Source organism: Danio aesculapii, chromosome 25, assembly GCF_903798145.1.
Source record: "Danio aesculapii chromosome 25, fDanAes4.1, whole genome shotgun sequence".
Classification (NCBI taxonomy): Eukaryota; Metazoa; Chordata; class Actinopteri; order Cypriniformes; family Danionidae; genus Danio; species Danio aesculapii.
The window spans coordinates 1,828,693-1,848,293 of NC_079459.1; the positions used below are offsets into that span (position 1 = coordinate 1,828,693).

The 19,601-nt window shown below is 35.0% G+C and overlaps 1 protein-coding gene across 1 annotated transcript; it reads right to left on the reverse strand.

Moving 5' to 3' along the window:
• Positions 1-5,082: 5,082 nt before the first annotated feature.
• sall1b (spalt-like transcription factor 1b) lies at positions 5,083-13,391 on the reverse strand. The gene is made up of 3 exons (XM_056451334.1): positions 13,197-13,391; positions 6,841-10,031; positions 5,083-5,822 (listed from the first exon to the last, which is right to left on the reverse strand). The coding sequence occupies exons 1-3, from the start codon at positions 13,237-13,239 to the stop codon at positions 5,436-5,438; spliced, it is 3,621 nt and encodes a 1,206-aa protein (XP_056307309.1). The 5' UTR covers positions 13,240-13,391; the 3' UTR covers positions 5,083-5,435.
• Between the last annotated feature and the right edge of the window lie 6,210 nt (positions 13,392-19,601).

Consider the following 19,601-nt stretch of genomic DNA (forward strand, 5'->3'; position numbering starts at 1 on the left):
TTTCTAATGCTAATAATGCTGCCGATGGGCCGGTGTTGTGTTTCCGGCAGCTGGTCACTGCGCTGGCTGAATTTAAACCGTTCGCGCACGTGGAATTATAAAGTCTGCCACTTTAACAAAGATTAATTGTGTTTAATTATTGATACCATTAATGATATACAGTGTTATTTTACATTATTGAATTTCTGTATCCAGTTGACACGGTGGCGCAGTGGGTAGCACGATCGCCTCACAGCAAGAAGCTCGCTGGTTCGAGAGTCAGCTGGGTCAGTTGGCGTTTCAGTGTGGAGTTTGTATGTTCTCCCCATGTTGACGTGGGTTTCCTCCGGGTGCTCCGGTTTCCCCCCACAAGTCCAAAGACATGCGCTATAGGGGTAAGCTTAGCTGTCCGTAGTGTATGAGTGTGCATGGGTGTTTTCCAGTGATGGGTTGCAGCTGGAAGGGCATCCGCTGTGTAAAACATATATATAATAAAGGGACTAAGCCGAAAAGAAAATGAATGGATGAGTGTATGCACCTCGTTGTTGTTTGAGTCTTCTGAAAACCGTAAAGCGCTGATTATTTTTATTGTTTTCATCTGTGCTTTAATTTATTTCATGTATATAATATAATATATATATTAAAATTGTGTACATTTTATTCAGATACACACCCCAAAATCATCCCAATCAATATAAATTATGAATTGTTTCCAAATAGAGTCATCTTGTGAAAATATTCATATTGCAATATATATATATATATATATATATATATATATATATATATATATATATATATATATATATATATATATATATATATATATATATATATTGGGTGGCATGGTGGCTCAGCGCTTCCTCTGGGTGCTCTGGTTACCCCACAGTCCAAACCAACGCAATCGTATGAATTCGTATGATCTAATTCATTCAAATTAGTACGATTTGCTCATCACCCAATGAAGGTTGGGTTTAGGGGCGGGGTTGGGTGCCACGCCTCCTGTTTAAAATCGTACATTTTTGTACGACTGAACGACTGAATTTGTACGAATTCGCCACTAAACTGACAAAACGAAAAATACTTACGTTTTCTCGTGAGATCAGGCTGGTCCAAACACACATGCTATAGGTCAATTGGTGAACTAAATTGGCTGTAGTGTATGAGTGTGTGTGTGAATGTGTGTACGGGAAAGATATCCATATGCTGGATAAGTTGGCAGTTCATTCCACTGTGGGCAACGTCTGATAAATCAGAAGCCGAAGAAAAATGAATGAACGAATATATATATATATATATATATATATATATATATATATATATATATATATATATATATATATATATATATATATATATATATATATATATATAACAGAAAAACAAAATATTGTATTGTCAGTTTATTTCAATATCATGGAGCACTAATTCTGAAGTGGAGTGTTTCAGCAGATATACTTTGCATTTCACCTTGCTTTTCCTGCATAATGGATCATAATTGTGCTAACGTATACAGTACAAGCTCCAAAATGGACAAGAAACACCATTAATGCATCAGTAAAGAGCTCATGACATGGATGCAAAAATATGTGTTTATTTTTAAACCCTAGCTGTATTTATATAGAGATAATTCACTTTAAAATAAATAATACTCAGTTCTACACATTTACGATTGTTTTTTCTGTTTTTCTGAACACAAAAGAAGATGTTTTGAAGAATGTTGGAAACCTGTAACCAGTGACCTTCATTGTAGGAAAAACAAACACTATGGAAGTCAGTGGTTAAACATTTTTCAAAATATCTTATTTTGTGTTCAACCGAATAAAGAAACTCATAAATATTTATGAACATTTGAGTGTGAGTATATGATGACAGAATTATTCGTTTTTTTATGTGAACTGTGCCTTTAAGGAGGCTTGCAACTCTTCTGATTGGCTGACATCATTGCTTAGGAAACAGAATCATCACCCCCAACCCCAGTGTTTTATCAGCATTATCCATACACAACGGTCATGCATCAAGTATTTTACTGATCTCTCCATTACACTGTGCCTTGTTTACAAAACAATCTCCAGCCGAATATGCTGAAAATACATATAATCCTCTGACGGGATCTGGAACGGCATTAAAAACAAACCATCCACTTCCTGATACCGTGACCTTCCTAATCTTTGTACTGAGATGCAAATAAACCGTTTAAACCAGATGTGTTAAAGGAACATTCCATTTTTGTGGGGGTGAAATAAACACCCCTTGAGTTAAACAGTTGAGTTTGACCATTTATTAAATTCTTCTGGCAGGGAGCACTTTTAGCTTAGCTTAGCATAAATCATTGAATTGGATTAGACCATTAGCATCTCGCTCAAAAATTTCTCAAAAACTGTTTCAACAGTGTTCCTATTTCAAGGGCACCTAGTATGCCCCTTTTTACAAGATGTAAAATAAGTGTCTGATGTCCCTAGTGTGTGTGTGTGTGTGTGTGTGTGTTTGTGTGTGTGTGAAGTTCAGCTCAAAATACCACACAAATAATGTTTTCTAACTCTCTGAATCTGACCCTTTTAGGCTTTGATCCTAATTGTGGTGTTTTGGTGACTGTCGCTTTAAATTCAAATGAGATTGCGCTCTTTTTTTTTTAAAGAGGGCGGAGCTACAGATGCCTGTGTGTCAGCATAGTGGCAGATTCAAAAACAAGACTAATGTCCTACGCTAATGAGGGAGAGATGGTCACTAGTGGGCGGGGCTTTTTCCCTCTGATGACATCATACAAAGGGAGATAGGCTGATATGGCTAGTAATTATGCTCTCATTCTGGTGTAAATAATCAAAAGGCTTTACCGTACCATGACTGCAGCAGTGCAATAATGTTATTACAATTTTTATTTACAGCAATGTTAGTTTGTCAGACTATTTTCAGGTGGTGTGGGATGTTATTGCATTAACTGAGATGCCCAAAGTAGGGCCTGCGAGCAAAAGTTGGCCCATTAGCCGCATTTCCACTGTCGGGCCAGTGCGAGGCAGGGCTTTTTATCGGGCTGCGCCGTGCCAATAGCCCAGGAGCATGAGCAGTGAGGCCGAAATCATGTCTGAGGGTTTCAGTCACCCAAAAATGCCCTGTTTGCACGATTTGATTAATCTCATCATATCCAAACACTTAATAGATAATATTTCAAAACTCCTCCGTTGTTTATTGATTTTAAGAGAGGCCTTTGTAAAATGAAAGTTCAAAATGGCTTGAAATGGTTTAATTTACTTGAATTGTATATACCTACATTGAAAAATGGCTTTTGTTTATTTTATATTGCTTTATTTAATGTGATTTTATTATATCCGATATTTGTAATTCTTTAAATGATTTCAATAGCTGAGGCTGTTTCATGTAGATATGACACTATTGTGTTGAGCCTACAAAAGTGGACACGTCATTTGTAAAGTTTTGTCTTTTTGTTGTATTCCTATTTTGGATTATCTCCAAAATAAAGAAAGAAGCCGCTCGCGGCATCAACACACGCATGCATCTAAACGCGCATGTTTCATGCACAAGCACACCATTTAAACTTGATAAAAGCTCTCGACAGCTGAAAGGTACCGGCAGCTGTGTATTTAATAGGATGTAAAGATTATTATGTGAAACATCAAGGAAGACGCAGCAAAGAAATATCACTTATTAAATTAAAACTACTTTATTATTTTAAGCAACACCCATATATTTAATAGGGAAACATTAGGGCGACCATAAGCAAAAAGACCCGTAGCCTATAAGGTGTTTCTGGAATAGCCTATCTTAAACTGACCAGCTATGTACTCTAGTGCGATTGGAAAACTAGTGTAACGGTGGCATGCCATTTTGACCAAACTCGGGCAAACTCCGACTCTCCTTTCACTCCGCCCCGAAGCCCCAGCTGGCCCTCTTTGGCCCAAGGTATTCGGCGGGCTGAAAAAGGCCGGCCGCTGGCCCCGAGGAAGCCCTGCTTTGGCCCAGTCAGGCCCCGAAAGTGACAATGGACAGTCAACTGGCCCTGGCTTGCCCTAACATGCTCGCTTTTTTTTTTAGACAATCCAAGCAATCCAGAAAAGGAAAAGCCCTCACCTGATTTTTACCATGTTTTCAGATTTTACCACATTCTCACCCTGTTATTTACTTATTTATTTTAAAGACGAAATGCAGCCATGCGCACCTCTGGCTACATAATTCGCGATCTCCAGAGATGTATACAGGGCTACGTTTTCAGAATGAGCCTATGTTGGCTTTAAATCGACCAACTATAACAACTTTACTGCTGAGAAACCCGGACATGTGAAAAGGGTCCCTAACAAAATCTAGCCCCCATTTCCTAACCTAACCTCTGACTGGCTGCAGTCATGCAGACATATAGCACGTTAGCCATATGACCACTTTCAGTGACATAATGGTTTCCTAATAGAGCATTTATTATCATCTATGAAACCGCATAGCTGGTGTCCAAACAACAAACGCTAAACCACCGATGCTGACCATCTGTCTGTGTGGTTTACAGACATGAGGTAGAGCTGATGAGTCTTACCTGCTCCATGAATGGCCTCCATTATTCAGTTTCCTTGTAGAAGTATCATCTTCCGCTGGCAAAGAGCATTGCGTATTAACACAATGTGTTATTATTGGTAAGTTTATTGAAATGTAAATGCAGAGGACAAGGTGACCTAGATTTTTATCAGTGGAGAAAGGGCATGAATTCTGCATGTGGACGTGAGGAAAGAATTATATCTTTGTTAAAGGGAAATCACTGGAAGAGAAAATTGGTGTCTGAAGGTGTACGCAATTACTTAAACTTAAAAAAGTAGTGCAATGAGACTTGCCAAAAAAAGCACACTCCTTTTAATCAAGTGGAAAGTTATTCGGGCTTTGCTTAAGACAGTTAAAATGGAAAAATGGCTTTGAGAATGTACAGTTGCCATAACATACAATACATGATGCCACAACATGAAGTAACGTCATACATAATATTCCTCCAATGTAACAATATCAACGTCTGTAAGGTAAAAAATCAAATAAATAGTTTAAGCAGTGTTTAGTTTCTACATCAACAGTGTCAATACTGAACTATAAAAGAACACAACTTAAGCGCAAATTAAATCAATGCGAAACACTGACCGATCAATCATTTTGATGGAGGTATATGAATTAGTTTCTCCATGAAATAATACAAAATGTACCTCATTGCAAAACATATCACAACCAAGAGTTTAGCAAACATGTTGCTGAAATTATTAAACCACCAAAACTGCTAAATAATCCACCATAGCTGCATATTAGCAATACTTGCTCAGCAAAACAACTAATTAATTTATACAATCAACATTACTTCAATTTTAAATATCTGACCTAAAAAGCTAATTATTTAAAAATAACCTAACTACACAGTCTTCACTTGTACAAAATTCCCAAAGAAATTGCATCACTTTTTTCCTAAAAGACCAAACTCAATCCATCAGTGTTGCTTTACTATCTTCAACCAGTTGCCGGAAATGAAATGCTGCACCATTCTTGCTCAATCTCTCAAGCCAAGGTAAAGCTCTGTTGAGTTGCAGTTTTTCCAAGTTTTCCAGATGCCCAGCAGAAATCGACAGGTGAGGTATGGCACCATTTTGAATAACAGGTATTTCATTTGTCCTCATGCTCAAACCACTACTGTTTTGGTGTTGGCTCCATAGGCCTACCGATTCCCCGTTACGTACTTTACCTACAACATCTTTTGGGTGGCCATCTTGAGATCGCTCAGAGTTGGATCTAATATATGGACCATCAACAGAAAGCCTGCGACCTCGTCTGGCTGGAGAACTGCTCCACATGTGAGTCCCCATATGAACCTGGATGGAAATTTAAGAAGGGAACTGGTCGTAAGTTATCAGGGATGATACAACTCATTCAGCACACACAAATTGGCAATCAGTGATGGATCTAGGGTTGTCAAAACAATTGATACGGACATTTTAAAGACATTAATTTCACATTTGAGCAAGGTTGAGAACGTTCTTAAAGAGTTAGTTCACCCAAAAATTCCACATCCCTGAGACCTTCTTCTTCAGAACACAAATTAAGATATTTTGGTTAATATCCAAGAGCTCTTTGATCTTGAGCAATGGTCCTGACCTGTTCAAAGTCTAGAAAGGTGGCAAAAACATTGTCAAAACAGGAACATTCGGATATTATGAACCGACAAGAATACTTTGGTGCACACATAAAAACAAAAGCAATGGTGGTGTTCAACAGTTTCTTCTCCTCAGTGTCAGCATAGGGCATGCATTTAAGACATATACACCTAGGACGTTCGAGCGCATGTCTTTCTATGTTTGAAATAAAGCACAGATGCATCTGAGGTAATACATCAGCATTGTGACCAAGAGTGACATGGATAATGAACACATCGCTCTCATGAATGTGTGAACTATACTGACATTGAGGAGAAATAACTGTTGAATAAAGACGTCTGACAATATCTCAGATTGACAATATTGAACCACTGAAGTCACGTGGACTGCTTTGACAACATGTACCTTTCTGGACTTTGAACAAGTCAGGACTATTGCTTTGATTGTGACGGCTCTGAAGATCATTGCTTAACCAATCTTTCCTGCTATTCACGCAACAAAGTATTTGAAAGCCATGTCTCTCAGCTGATCCATCTATAAGCAGATATATGAGATCTACTGACAGATCAAATGATGGACTAAACATCGCTTTCAAATGCTCCAGTGTCTGTCATATCTATTAGGCATGTGAACACAATGGCCAATCAGTGGTGTTTAAGAGTATCGATTGGTACCGAAGTCTATGCATTTGACAACCATAGATGGAACCCCCTTTCACAACCTTTGACTGGTGTACCTTCAAATTTCCTTTAGTGGTAAATGCACGTCCACATATGTTGCAGGCGAAGGGTTTCTCACCGGTGTGGGTTCTCTCGTGAATTTGCAGTGCACTTGAAGAGGAGAAGGTCTTCCCGCATGTCTGGCAGAAGTGCTGTTTAGCTGTTCGCCGAAGCGTTGGTGTAGGGAGTACGGGCATTGTGGAAGCCGATGAGCTAAATATACATGAGGGTGAATCTTTCAGATCTTTTTTAATGAACCCATTTGGCTCAATTCTCTTTGAAGGAATGTTTGGTTCCACCAAAGGTATAAGGTGGTGTGGTGGAAGAACCAGGATCTTATTTGCTGGCTCAAACAACTGTGAAGGTAATTCTCGCATCTGGTGAGTAAGCATGTGTTGTTTGAGGTTACCTTTGGTTGAGAATCCTCTGTTACACGCAGTGCAGATGAATGGGCGTTCTTTGGTGTGACTTCGATAGTGAATATCCAAAGCACTTTGGCAGGCAAACATCTTGTTGCAGATATCACAAACATTACTTTTTAGGGATCCCTGTTGAATGTAGGGAAAGATCATGGTCAAGGTATCTTTCTGTACTTCTCCAGATGCTCCATCAAGTAGCCTAGACACTGTGAGATTAGAGTTGCTTAATTCAGCAGATTTGGGGTCAATTGTTGTGTATCCTTTAGGGGAGGACGGGCTCCAGGAGACTGCTGTTTCAGATGAAATCCTCCTCCTAAGACTCTCATGCTCCCTGTTTTGAGAAGACAATCCTTGGGTTAAGCAGTCTCCATCAACTGATCCTGCCCCAATAGCCAATTTACTAGTGTTCTCCAAATTCTCCAGATTTGAAACCGTGATCTGACTCTCTGACCCATTTGATCTGGCAAACACTGAAGAAGCAGGAGAAGAGCATAAACTTTCTGGTAAAGAGTCTGGGTTTTTTAAATCAGATACACCTTGCATAGTGTCTGTGTTCTCATTGGGGAAGGTATCCATGCTTTCTACCAAGTCCTGGTCCATGAGTTCTGCACTGCTATCATGCATTGGGAAATTGGGAATGTGACCGCCCATGTGCATGTGAATGTGCTGCTGCAGAACCATTGCATTTGTAAACTTTTCTTGACATATGGGACAAGAATTCTGAATCCTTAGAGGTGGCATGGAACGATGAATGCTGTAGTGCGTCTTAAGATTGCCCTTGGTTGTAAAAGCCCGTCCACATACTCTACATTTGAATGGCCGTTCACCAGTATGGGTGCGGAAATGCATTTTAAGGGCACTTTGACAGCTTAGAACTCTGTGGCAGATTCCACACTCATTGGGGTCAGTGTACGTCTTGTCAATGTTATCCACCAATTGCTCCAGCTTTGACGTCTCAGATGCTTCAAGGGGATTTGGAAGACTTCCCAAAAGAAATCTGGCTTCAAGCTGCTCTGATTTGAGCTCAGTAATTAAGCTTGTATTGACCGAGGTATTAATAGCAATGTCTTCTCTTGAACCTTCCCTTGAGGATCTCAGTAGGGTAGAGACACTTAAGTGTCTGTTGACCTCTTGAAATTTCTCATTTGAAATTATAGGAGGGCTACAAATAAATCCCTTTTGGTGGCCATTAATTCTCTTAGTCAGCTCACTGACAGCAGGACTATGAGGTTTGGTTATCGATACCCCTTCCTCCTCTTTTTTGATGATGAGTGGAAGACTTGGCAAAGATGGTGGAAGCATGAAGCCAATAGAGTTGCCTACTAGAGGTTTACTATCCAACCAGTTTAAAGGAGGTTTCTCCTGAGGCAGAGACATGCCATATGGAATACCTGTGCTTGTCGGGACACTATCTAAATGCTCTGGAACCGGATAAGGATTCATTAGTATGTTCGGATACTTCTCCTTATGCCGCTGGAAATGGACTTTGAGATTTCCCCGAGTGGAAAATCGATTTCCGCATATGTTGCATTTATAGGGTCGCTCTCCAGTGTGGGACCGCAGGTGTATTTGCAAAGCGCTGTCACTTCCGAACACTTTGGCACAGAACCTGCATTTGTGCTTGAATATACAATCTTCAGATGGCCTCTTGTGTTCGTATAAACTCACATTCACGGGTTTGGCTTTCCGGTGTTGGGCAAGAGCAGTCAAAGCGTTCAAGTCCTCCACAATTGCCCCAATACTAGGCAAGGAGTTTGCAGATATATTAAAACTGTTTGGTTTATGGGGCAGCTCCAGTTTGTTTATAATCACATCTGAAGCAGGAGATGGTGACGGCGTTTTTAAATTAGCTCCACCATCAACTTTACTGGTTACTTTGATATCATGCAAAGATTGATTACCAATCTGATTAATGTCAAGCTCTATTGGCAAAGGGTTGTCTCTGATTTTAGAAGCTACCTTCGAGTCGTCCTTTTCACCCCTCAAGCCATCTTGGTTGTTCTGAGGAACAACATGCGTAGACTGTTTAGCATTAGCAGCTAAGTTTTCTGCTAGCCCAGCAGCTGCTGTGAGCTGTTCAGAAAGCTGTGAGCTGAATTTTATCAGTGATCTGGCTTGAGACAAACCATTGGAGTTTGTAACCAAAGGTGTTTTAGAGTTTTGAGTTGCTAATAGCATTATTTGGTCGCGTATTTCCTCAATTAGTTTTAGCTGTTGCACCTGCTGTTGTTGCAATGCTAACAGCTGCTCGATCAACCCCGAATCAACCTTTTTGGCATTGCTAGCATTTATGCAACTTGCCTTTAAAGATGTTTCCTGTGAGAATTGAGCAACAGCAACTTTGGTGTTTTCAAGGTTCTCAATGAAGACATTGCTATTAATGGCTGATAATTTACACAACTCAAGTAAAGCAATGTCTTGAGGTAGCGAAGCTGAGTATGCAGAGCTCAAGCCATCATCAACGCCTTGAATGCCATTTTCAAATACATCTAAGGGCTCTTCAACTTCCAATAATGTTCCCTCATTAGAGGAGTCACCGAGATCCTCTGTACTGTCGTTATTTGTCGCTCCATCCGAATGCCCCTCAGTGTTGAAGAATGGTGAGTTAACTGTGAGAGCACAAGGTGGAGAATCCAGGCTTTCATTTTCACTTACTATCAGAACTAACTGGTCTTTAGAACAGTCTTTCTGATGTTGATAGAGCTCTGATACACTGGAAAATTCAGCACAGCATTGTTCACAAATATGGACATCGCAGGTTGGACTGGGCTCGTTCTCCATCGCATGATCTGAATTTTAAGAGAAATAAACATATACATTTGCATATTAGATAAAGAAAACAAAACATGATTGTAAATTTAAGGCTCTGCAGAACACTTATTCCATCAGATGTAGTGACGTTAGAAACTAGCATTTGAGATATTTGCAAATAATGATTTAGCTTTATTTATGCACATTAACTTTGTTATTATTAAGCACACTCTATTTCAGGGACATTTCTTTCCAGACTCTCTTCAAATTCAGCAAATGGACGGTGTAGAGGTTGTTTCAAGCGTGCATTTAATAATATGCAACTTTAGTATGCATATTGTAAATGGACTTTGCGTTATATTTTAGTGAATATAGGTTGTCTATAATAAAAATGTAATTCACAATGACATTATGCAACAGCGAACAATGTAATACATGGGGAAATGTTGTTACAGCTGTAACAAGACCAACATTTAGTGTGTTTGTGTGTGTTTTTTAAGCTAGAAATGAAAGATAAACGTCCAGAAAACACTTGATATCAAAGTTAATATCAGAAAAAGGGATGAAAAATGTCGAAATTTATAAAAATTGACTTGTTTTGGTCACATTCTGGGAATATATTATATTTTTGTAATAGGGTGAAAACTATGTTGAACAACAGGATTGTGTGAATAATATGGCACACATCTAAATATTAACTAGTATGTTTTTAATAACTTAACTAAAAAGAAAATCTGTAAAGAGAGCTATCAGCAAAGTTTTATGTTTTACATTTCAAACACATTAAAGATGTAATAATTATAATGAAATAACATCATCTTTATTCATCATACTGTCACAACAGATCCCCATCTAGTGTTCTAACTTAGGCATTAGGGATTAAGTTTTGACAATGACATTCTCTGCCTTAAATCAGTCCATGTGGTGAGGAATTTATATATGGAATCTTAAAAAGTAGATACTGTAGATGGTGTTGCTTTGCATGAAAGTGTAAGAATCCCGATAATACAATACATAAAAATACTAGAGTAATTTATAGTAAATATTATAATGTTTTGGAAGCAAGTACTTGAATTAATCTGTTGTGGTTATGCTATAGGCTCTATGGTAACACAAAAACTAAAGGAATATAAACAAATGGCTCAATACTACAACTTTAGCTATTATACCACAATATACCACAGTTTACTGCATTAAAAACTAAAGTGTACTACAGTATTTATGGTCACACTTTACAATAAGGTTTCATTAGTTAATATATTTACCAATATAGACTAATTATGAACAATACTGTACAGCATTTATTAGTCAACATTTAGTAATGCATTATTAACATGCAGAAAAAAGTTAACATGAACTAACAATGAACAACTGTATTTTTACTAACATGAACAAATACTGTAATAAATGTACTGTTCATTGCTTGTTCATATTATTAAATGTACTAACTAACATCTAATACAACCTTATTGTAAAGTGTTACCGTGTTTAATACGTTTCAGTTCACTATAGTTTATAATAAAATTAAAATAGTATGCTTTAGCATTGGTTAAATACTACAAAATACTATGATTCAGTTCAAAAACACTAGTATTTAAAGTAAATTAGTATGTTTAATGTGGGTTAAACAAAAAAAAAACATTTACTTGAGTAAAGTAAATGTATATTGTACTACAGTAAATATATTATTGTACAATATACAACAGTTTACTGTATTAAAACTTAAGTATACTACAGTATTTATGGTCACACTTTACAATAAGGCTTATATATACTAATTATGAACAATATTAACAGCATTTATTAGTCAACATTTACTAAAGCATTATTAACATGCAGAAAAACATTAGTTAATTCACCTGTTCATTGTTTGTTCATGTTACTAAATGCATTAACTAACATCTAATCCAACCTTATTGTAAAGTGTTACCTTGTTTATTGCGTTTTCACTTCACTATAGTTAATAATATAGTTAAAATAGCCTGCTGTAGCATTAAATAAATTGTATAAATACTATAGTTCGGTTCAAAACACTGTAGTATTTAAAATAAATTACTATAGTATGTTTAATGTGTTTAGTAAAGTAAATGTATATTGTACTATATATATTATACCACAATATACATACAGTATGTATGGTCACACTTTACAATAAGGTTTCATTAGTTAATATATTTACCAATATAGACAAATTATGAACAATATTTACAGCATTTATGTTTGAACATTAACTAATGTATTATTAACATGCAGAAAAAGTTAACATGAACTAACAATGAACAACTGTATTTTTACTAACATGAACAAATACTGTAATAAATGTACTGTTCATTGTTTGTTCGTGTTACTAAATGCACTAACTAACATCTAATACAACCGTATTGTAAAGTTTTACCGTGTTTATTACGTTTTAAGTTACTAATATAGTTAAAATAGCATGCTGTAACAGTGTGTAAATACTACAAAATACTATAATTCAGTTCAAAAACACTATAGTAGTTAAAATAAATGACTATAATATGTTTAATGTGGGCTGAACAAAAATGACATTTAGTAAATGTATATTGTACTATATATATATATATATATATATATATATATATATATATATATATATATATATATATATATATATATATATATTATACTACAATATACCACAGATTACTGTATTAAAAACTAAAGTATACTACAGTATTTATGGTCACACTTTACAATAAGGTTTCATTAGTTAATATATTTACCAATATAGACTAATTATGAACAATATTGTACAGCATTTATTGGTCAACATTTACTAATGCTTTATTAACATGCAGGAAAAGTTAACATGAACTAACAACGAACAATATTTTATTAACTAACATAAACACTGTAATAAATGTGTAAATGTAACACTGTTCATTGTTTGTTCATGTTACTTAAAGCATTAACTAACCTGATTGTAAAGTGTTACAGTACTTATTAGTTTTTTCAGTTCACTGTAGTTATTAATATAGTTAAAAAGCATGCTGTAGCATTGTGTAAACACTACAAAATACTATAGTTCGGGTTGGTATTTAAAATAAATTACTATAGTATGTTTAAAGTGGGTTAAACAAACAAAAAAGCCATTTACTTTAGTACAGTGTTGTTTTTAAGACCTAAATTGGCGCGTTTTGGTCAAATCATCACGCAAGTTCTGAAAGTCCTATTAAACTTACCGAGGAGAACATACTGTGGCTTAGCCTGTTTCCTGCGGGACATGCTGGGATAAAGCCGGTTTATCTTCCTGAAGAATCCACAAGTGTCCTCCGTTCATCAGTATGAATTAATATAAAGCCAAAAGCATCCGAATCTTCCGCTAAACGGTTTACACATTCGTCATAACGGACAAATAATAAGTTATCAGGGATGAAGTTGCGCTGACCAACAATAACAGGCATGTGCTCGCTGAAGGCGGAAAATAAGTCAGTTATTAACGAAAAAGTCGTTCATACATCACCGCACTGTCACAATATCCAAATTAAACGCATTCCCACAACTCAAAACATGACATGCCGAAGACCGCAAATCCATGAGGAGAATGTTTGACAGTGTTGAGAGCGTTCGGCCCCGCCCCTCGCTGTTTCTATTGGGCAGCGCGGACCACGGACACGCCCGTCGGCAATCCTATTGGCCAGCGGGTTTGAGTTCGGCGTGCTCATGAAAACATGCATGAGAGGATGAATCAGTGGCTGGTAATGTAAAAGATTAATGTTTCACCGCCAGCAACACAAAACCACAGTATGTAACTTGGTAACACTTTATAACATAGGCTAGGTTTCATTAGCTAATAAATTATTTGCAAACATTATAATCCTAAACCTTTATCAAGAACTATACATGGTATATACTTCACTGACATTGATTACTTATACTGTTTATAAGTATATAAAGTCTCCCCATAGTATTGTCAATCTATGGCGATTGATGATTGGCTCCTGTATTAAAAGGCGGGCTTTATTCGCCATAAAGCAATCAACGATTGGCTCCTGTACTAGTAGGCGGGGCTTTATTCGCCATATTGACCATCACACTTTTCCCCATTTAAAAAAGACAGGAGTGACATGTCTGGTGTAATCTAGAGTCTTTGATATAGGTTAGCATGTTTCTAGTATGGATCTGCATGTTTCTTGCTAGACGCTTTTTAGGGTGTTCTGAGTGGTTGCTAAGGTGTAGCTAGGTGGTTGCTAGGGTTTGCTGAGTTGGTGCTAGGAGGTTGCTAGGGTTTTCTGACTGGTTGTTAAGGCATTGCAAGGTGGTTGCTAAGGTGTTCTAAGTGGTTGCTAAGGCATTGCTGGTGATTGCTAGAGTGTTCCAGGTAGTTGTTAAGGCGTTGCTAGGGTGTTTTATGTGGTTGCCAAGATGTTGCTAGGTGGTTGCGTGGGTGTTCCAAGTAGTTGTTAAGGTGTTGCTAGGTGGTTGCTAGGGTATTCTGAGTGGTTGCTAAGGCATTGCTAGGGTGTTTAATGTGGTTGCTAAGATGTTGCTAGGTGATTGCTAGGGTGTTCTGAGTGGTTGCTTAAGCGTTGCTATGCACTTCCTATGTTGTTCTGGGTGGTTGCTAAGGCATTGCTAGGGTTTTCTAAGTTGTTGCTAAGGTGTTGCTAGTCGGTTGCTAGGGTGTTCTGGGTGGTTGCTAAGGCATTGCTTGGCGGTTGGTAAAGTGTTGCTAGGCGGTTGCTAGGTTGTTCTGAGTGGTTGCTGAGGCATTGCTAGGGTTTTCTAGGTTGTTGCAAAGGTGTTGCTAGACAGTTGCTAGGGTGTTCTGGGTGGTTGCTAAGGCATTGCTAGGCAGTTGGTAAGGTGTTGCTAGGTTGTTCTGAGTGGTTGCTAAGGCATTGCTAGGGTTTTTTAGGTTGTTGCTAAGGTGATGCTAGACAGTTGCTAGGGTGTTCTGGGTGGTTGCTAAGGCATTGCTAGGTGGTTGGTAAGGTGTTGCTAGGTTGTTCTGAGTGGTTGCTGAGGCATTGCTAGGGTTTTCTAGGTTGTTGCAAAGGTGTTGCTAGACAGTTGCTAGGGTGTTCTGGGTGGTTGCTAAGGCATTGCTAGGTGGTTGGTAAGGTGTTGCTAGGTTGTTCTGAGTGGTTGCTGAGGCATTGCTAGGGTTTTCTAGGTTGTTGCAAAGGTGTTGCTAGACAGTTGCTAGGGTGTTCTGGGTGGTTGCTAAGGCATTGCTAGGCGGTTGGTAAGGTGTTGCTAGGTTGTTCTGAGTGGTTGCTAAGGCATTGCTAGGGTTTTCTAGGTTGTTCCCAGACACTTCCTCCAGCTACTCCAGGGGAATCCCGAGGTGTTCCCAGGTCAGCCGAGAGACATAGTCCCTCCACCGTGTCCTGGGTCTTCCCTGAGGTCTCCTCCCAGTGGAAAAAGCCTGGAACACCTCCCTAGGTAGGCATCCTGGAGACATCCGAAACAGATGCACGAGCCACCTCAGCTGACTTCTCTAGATGTAGGAGGAGTTCTCTATCTACGCGCCTACCCTATTTATAAAGGTGCGCCCTGCCACCCTGCGAAGGAAACTCATTTCGGCCGCTTGTATCCGAGATCTTGTCCTTTCGGTCATGACCCAAAGCTCATGACCATAGGTGAGAGTAGGAGTGTAGATTGACCGATAAATCGAAAGCTTTACCTTTCGGCTCAGCTCCTTCTTTACCACAACAGACCGGTACATCGACCACATTACTGCACCAATCCGCCTGTCAATCTCACTCTCCATCCTTCTCTCACTAGTGTACAAAACCCCAGGATACTTGAACTCCTCCACCTGGGGTAAGGACTTTCATCCAACCTGGAGATAGCAAACCACCTTTTTCCGGTAGAGCACCATGACCTCGGACTTGAAGGTGCTGATTCTCATCCCAGCCGTGTCACACTCAGCAGCAAACCGTTCCAATGCATGCTGTAAATACTAATAAATACATGATCAGTGTTAAAAAGGCCAGTGTGAACACTGAAGTGAACCAACACTACAAGTCCTGTTTTACTGTCTTTTTTAGTTCTGAACAGGTCAAGAGAATGAATCTGAACACAGTATAGACTTCATTTAAAATACAATAATAAATAATAATTTAATAAATAAATAAATAAATAATTTAATATACAATAATAAATAATAATTTAATAAATAAATAAATAATTTAATATACAATAATAAATAATAATTTAATAAATAAATAAATAATTTAATATACAATAAATAATAATTTAATAAATAAATAATTTAATATACAATAATAAATAATAATTTAATAAATAAATAAATAATTTAATATACAATAATAAATAATAATTTAATAAATAAATAAATAATTTAATACACAATAATAAATAATAATTAAATAAATAAATAAATAATTTAAAATACAATAATAAATAATAATTAAATAAATAAATAAATAATTTAATATACAATAATAAATAATGATTTAATAAATAAATAAATAAATAATTTAAAATACAATAATAAATAATAATTAAATAAATAAATAAATAAATAATTTAAAATACAATAATAAATAATAATTTAATAAATAAAGAAATAAATAATTTAAAATAAAATAATAAATAATAATTTAATAAATAAATACATAATTTAATATACAATAATAAATAATAATTTAATAAATAAATAAATAATTTAAAAACAATAATAAATAATAATTTAATAAATAAATAAATAATTTAAAATACAATAATAAATAATAATTAAATAAATAAATAAATAAATAATTTAAAATACAATAATAAATAATAATTTAATAAATAAAGAAATAAATAATTTAAAATAAAATAATAAATAATAATTTAATAAATAAATACATAATTTAATATACAATAATAAATAATAATTTAATAAATAAATAAATAATTTAAAAACAATAATAAATAATAATTTAATAAATAAATAAATAATTTAAAATACAATAATAAATAATAATTTAATAAATAAATAAATAATTTAATATACAGTAATAAATAATAATTTAATAAATAAATAAATAATTTAAAATACAATAATAAATAATAATTTAATAAATAAATAATTTAATATACAATAATAAATAATAATTTAATAAATAAATAAATAATTTAATATACAATAATAAATAATAATTTAATAAATAAATAAATAAATAATTTAATATACAATAATAAATAATAATTTAATAAATAAATAAATAAATAATTTAATATACAATAATAAATAATAATTTAATAAATAAATAAATAATTTAAAATACAATAATAAATAATAATTTAATAAATAAATAATTTAATATACAATAATAAATAATAATTTAATATATAAATAATTTAATATACAATAATACATAATAATTTAATAAATAAATAAATAATTTAATATACAATAATAAATAAATAAAACTGAAGCATGATTCATTATTCAATGCTCCTCCAGTCTGCGTTACACACCAAAGATATTTTTAGCATGTTTTGACGCACATTCATTATTTTCACCCCACTTTTGATTAACTCATTCACCTCTAAAACCACACACACACACACACACACACGCACACAGCTCTTAAAGTTCAGCGAGTGTTTACACGGCTCCTCCACACACAATACAAGTCATTATAATCAAATGCATTAATAGACAGTGAGACGCCGGCCTCGCTCAGCCTAATGATATATTTTGCGCAACCGTCCGTTCCTAAAAAAAACAAAACAAAAGGCTGATTTTATTACATGCCACTGTGATGTAAACAAGTTATTTTTACCTGGCTCTTCTTCAGCTTGAGCAGTGATGTGTTGACCTGCTCCGCTTACCTTACACATCAGGAATTTTCCTCCACTCTTTGATGCTGCATGAACATGACTATTACTGTCCACCTGATCTTTTGATTCATGGCTCTTCTGTGCACCACACAAATACATAAATACATATGTCATGTTGCTTTCGTGTGTGTGTGTGTGTGTGAGAGCAGGAGCACACCAGGTGCTCTCTATGGGCTCTTATGAGTCATGTTTTACAGTCATTAGATATGAAGGGCTGTGTGCGAGCGCTATTATCCGTGGCCTACGGTCCTTAGCAACAGACTTGATGTGGACAAATGACACCTCCACTTCCTAAAAACACAAACACAGCATGCCAACACTGTCTGACACCCATATCTTCACACTAGAACTGCGTAATTATAAGCCTGGACTTCCCTGTTTGGGAATATTGCGCTCTTTAAGAATATGCTGGGTTGTTGTAACCCAGAGTTGGGTCAAGCATGGACAAACCCAACCACCGGGTTAAAAAGTGTAAACATTACTATTGTCTGTTGTGTGTGTGTGTGTGTGTGTGTGTGTGTATAGGGTAACTTTATTGTTTAAAAGGGTCGAAAAATTCATTCATTCATTAATTTATTCATTCATTCATTCATTCATTTATTCGTTCATTTATTTATTTATTCATTCATTCATTCATTCATTCATTAGTTCATCCATTCATTAAATTGTTCATTAATGGTTTTTTTATTCATTCATTAATTCATTTGTTTATTCATTCGTTCATTTATTTGTTCTGTCATTTGTTCATTCATTTTATTCATTAATTTCATTCATTCATTCAATCAATCATTTGTTCATTAATTCTTTCATGCATTGATTTGTTCATTCATTCATTTATTTATTCATTCTTTAATTAATGTTTAATCATTTGTTCATTCATTCATTTGTTTGCTCATTCATTCATTTGTTCATTCATTTATTCATTCACTTGCTCATTCATTAACTCACTTGTTTATTCATTCATTTGTTCGTTTACTTGTTCATTAATTTTATTCATTCATTTGATTCTTTCATTCATTTATTCAATCAATCGATCATTTATTCATTCTTTCATACATTCATTTGTTCATTCATTTATTTTTTCATTCATTTGTTCATTCATTTATTGTTTGTTTATTCATTTTTTATTCTTTCATTCATTTATTTATTAATAAATATTTTTCATTCATTCATTCATTCATTCATTCATTCATTCATTCATTCATTCATTCATTTGTTCATTCATTCATTCATTCTTTTGTTCAATCATTAAATCATTCATTCATTTGTTCATTCATTTGATTTTTCATTACTTTATTCATTTGTTCATTTATTTATTTACTTTTTTAAATTAATTTGTTCATGCGTTTGTTCATGTATTTTTTATTTATAAATACATTCATTCGTTTATTTATTCATTAATTCATTTGTTGATTCATTCATTTGTTTAATCAGTTGTTCATTCATTCATTCATTTATTCATTCGTGTTTCATTCATTTATTAATTTGCTCATTCATTCGTTCATTCATTTATTCTTTTATTTTTTCGTTGTTTCATTTATGTTCAATCATTTGTTCATTCATTCATTTGTTCATTCATTCATTTCAATTATTCATTAATTTATTTGTTCAGTCATTTATTCGTTCATTCATTCATTCATTTGCTCATTTATTACTTCATTTGGATTATTCATTCATTCATTTGTTCAATCATTTATTTGTTTATTCATTTATTCATCCATTTGTTCACTAATTTTTTCATTCATTAATTCATTTGTCCATTATTCATTTATTTTTTGATTCATTAA

Coding starts and splice junctions, on each gene's coding strand:
- sall1b (XM_056451334.1), bottom strand. CDS start 13,239: ATGTCCCGCAGGAAACAGGCTAAGCCACAGTATGTTCTCCTCG. Junction 10,032..13,196: donor GCCACAGTATGTTCTCCTCG/GTAAGTTTAATA, acceptor CTTAAAATTCAG/ATCATGCGATGGAGAACGAG. Junction 5,823..6,840: donor CCACTAAAGGAAATTTGAAG/GTACACCAGTCA, acceptor ATTTCCATCCAG/GTTCATATGGGGACTCACAT.